Below are 3,634 nucleotides of genomic sequence, written 5' to 3'. Positions count from 1 at the left end.
TGTTAAAATACTTATGAAAAAAAAGTACTTTAAAATATCTTAATTTTTCATTTTAAATATCTATAAGAATACTATGATTAATATTATTAAAATACAATTTATAATAAATTTTGAATATGTGTACACCGTATATTTAGCATTAAAATTGAATATGTTTTTTAATAATTTCTTTAAAACAAATATTTCATGTATTAATAATTATTTATTTGCTATAAAATAAACAATAGATGAAATTTAAATAATAGAATTATAAATGAGAAATATATTAAGGACAATATTCATCCATCAATCAATGTTAATAATTTCGAACTGTATTATTTTGCTTAAGGTAATATATATATGTGTTATTAGAACACTATAATATTCAAATTAAAGAAGAAAATATAATGTATATTTTTTCTTTTTTTCATGATATATATTTATAGTTAACATATCTGTGGTAATAAAACCTTCATCTGTGTTGGGGTAATATATGGGGTATTGATTTATTAATTACCCATTTAATGACTTTTCCAAGGTATTGAAGGAACAATGTAATAAAGAGCATTTTTATAAAATTTAACCTTTTTATTTGTCTATGTTTTTACTTTAAGTGAAGTTGCATAAAAATGATAAAGTGTTTAATTATTTAATAATTTATATTCAATAGACAACATATACTTAGCATGTAATAAATATCTTATATAAACGTACATACATAATATCTTTGATTAAAGATAATGTCTTTTACTTAAGTTTATATATTCTTAAAAACTTCATTTTTTTTTAAAAAAAATAATAATCCCCCAAAAAAAAATTATCTTTCTTTACGAAAACCAAAATGTTAAAAAAAATTAATTTAAAGAATTTTTTTTTTTAATTTAGCTAAAAAATGCATGATTGGAGTTGATAACATTGTATGCGAAGCTAAATTTCTTCATTGTTATTTTAGCTAGTTATTATATATAAAAAGTTAATATACATACTTTTATTAACTAGGTATGAAATAATATTCTAGATATCATACTTTTCTTGTTAATTTTTTTTTTATATATAAATTTATTTATTTTTATATATAACTTTATTAATAACTTATAAAAAAATAAATTAAATAATTAAAATTTTAAAACTCAATGTAAAAATAATAAATGTTAAAATATTTATGAATAGAAAATACTTCAAAATGTCTTGTTTAATTTTTCATTTAAAATATTTATAGGAATGTTATTTATTAATATTATTAGAATAGAATTTACTGATAAGTTTTGTCCATGTATACATTAAATATTTATCATTAACAATTAAATATATTTTTTAATAAATTCTTTAAAACAAAAATTTCAAGTAATAGTTTTATGTTTTCTCTAAAATAAAAATAGATGAAAAATAAAAAAATTACAAATAAAGAATAAATTAAGAATAATATTCATCCATCAGACAATGCTAATTATTTTAAACTGTATTTTTGTGTTTAGAGTGATGTATATACATGTACATGTTATTAATTCTGATAAAAGAAAAGAAAAATAGGAAATATAAAAATAACTATTGTATAGTATAAATTAATAATGCGGTGATAATAATCTTATAGATATTTATGATATATTACATCATATAATTTCTAAAAATAACATAATGATGTTTTTTTTTTAGTTAAATTTATTAGATAATAATTTTATTTTTTATTATAAATTAACACTGGAATGATGTATAATAAATTAATGTTTAATTATAGAAAGAAATAAAGTGAATTAAAAGTTTGTGCATGCAGTAATTTTTTTATATAAAAGTTATATAATACTAAATATGCCTAAGAAAAAAAAAAAAGAAAAAAAATGAAAAAAATAAACAAAAAAATAATTATATTGAATAAATTTATTAAAACTGTAAAAAAGCAATAATTATAATTTAATAATAAAAATTATAAAGAAGATATATACTATAAAATACATATTAAGGATGAAATCAATAATTATTTTAATTTTCTTTTAATGATAACATAATTATTTTGCCATGTATTATCATCTAAAATATGATGAAAAATTATAATTATATATGAAATTGGGCACATGCGTATATATAATTTTTCAAAAGAAAATAATAATATTTCTATAAAAATAAAGGAAGGATTAGTAATAGTTACTGATATGTATTTATGCATATTACTAAAATAAAAAAAAAATTAATTATAACTAAAAATATAAAATATATTCATTTAAAATAAAATTTAAAATCAATAAAAATGTTAGCTTTTTTTTTTTTAAGAATTTGGAAATTTAGTAAGTTTAAAATTAACATAATTATACATTCATTAATACGTAGTTATAATAAAGTAACATAAAATTAAAAGTTTAAGCAATACTATGTAGTAATATCATTAAATTTTTTGCTCTAATATTTTTGTGCTCCTTGACATATTAACATAATTCATAAATATGTATATTTATACATAAATTTATTTTTAATTTTTTCATTTTCTGACAAAAAAAGAAAAAAAAAAAATCTTATTTCTTTTCAAATTTAAAGATTTATTTTTTAAATTTCAATTGTTTAATTTGGTCCTCCTACTAAAAATAAAAAAAATTATAGATAATAATTTTAATATTTTCTTTTAAAAGATAATTTTAACTAAAAAAAAATGAACAAAAAAAATAATATTATCCTTATATCGAATTATATGATGTATCCCAGATACTATTATAATGTAGCTAAGGGCTTTATTACTACAGATGTGTCAACATTAAAAATATATAGTAAAAGAGAGAAAAAAAATATATTATATTTTCTTATAAAATTTTTTATATTTACCCTTTCAATTTGGATGTTACAATGTTCTTATAATGTAGGATAATAATAATACTTAAAAATGTTTATTTTTTATTTTTTTTACTATTTCTTTAAATCAAAATTATATTAATAAAAAATAATCCTTATTTTTATATACCGAATGTTTTCTTGCTATTTTAGTGGGATTCTTGCAGATCGTGGAATTACAAAAATGACTCAAAAAACATATTAGATTTAGGATCCAAAAGATCATTAGCAGAAAGTAGTGATCCAATAAAACAAACAAAAAGAACATTAAAATCCTGGGAACATGATACGAAAGAAGTACGTTTAGAATCAAAGAATGAACTAAATGAAACAAAGAAAAATATAGATGTAGAACAGGGAAATGAAATAGTCACAAAAGAGAAAAGTAATAAAGTAAAATGTAATGAGAAAATTTTAAGCAAATGCAAAAGTAATATAAAACTAATTTTCTCATCCCTTGCATTTTTCTTGTCCCTTTTAATTTTTATATTATTTATTTTAAGTATGTCATTTTATATATCATTGCCAATTTCTTTTCCTATATTACTTCCTTTGTCTCTTGTAATAATTTCAACTATTTTAACACAAGAGAGAATTGAAATAAAATATAAAAATAAATTTTAAATAATCGTTATAATTAAAACTATACTTGTTATTTTCCATGCAATTTACTAACTATTATTCCATAAAAGGCTAATTATATCTTTTATTAACCATTTTCAGAGAAATTTTTCTTTTGTCTTAATATATAATTTTAGAAAATAAAATTTTTCAATAATTGGTTAATAAAAGATATTATTAACCTCTTAGGAAATTATATTTATTCTTACTAAAATATAGA

At 17.2% G+C, this 3,634-nt stretch overlaps 1 protein-coding gene across 1 annotated transcript; it reads left to right on the top strand.

The window, feature by feature from the left end:
- Nucleotides 1-2,617: 2,617 nt before the first annotated feature.
- PRELSG_0030300 (fam-h protein) lies at nucleotides 2,618-3,417 on the top strand (the record flags this gene model as incomplete). Its single annotated transcript, XM_028676112.1, has 2 exons — nucleotides 2,618-2,821; nucleotides 2,947-3,417. The coding sequence occupies 2 exons, from the start codon at nucleotides 2,618-2,620 to the stop codon at nucleotides 3,415-3,417; spliced, it is 675 nt and encodes a 224-aa protein (XP_028531202.1).
- Nucleotides 3,418-3,634: the final 217 nt, after the last annotated feature.

Source organism: Plasmodium relictum (genome assembly GCF_900005765.1).
Source record: "Plasmodium relictum strain SGS1 genome assembly, contig: PRELSG_00_v1_444, whole genome shotgun sequence".
Taxonomy (NCBI): Eukaryota; Apicomplexa; class Aconoidasida; order Haemosporida; family Plasmodiidae; genus Plasmodium; species Plasmodium relictum.
Note: the sequence above shows the minus strand (reverse complement) of the source record. Positions and strands in the feature narration are given on the sequence as shown.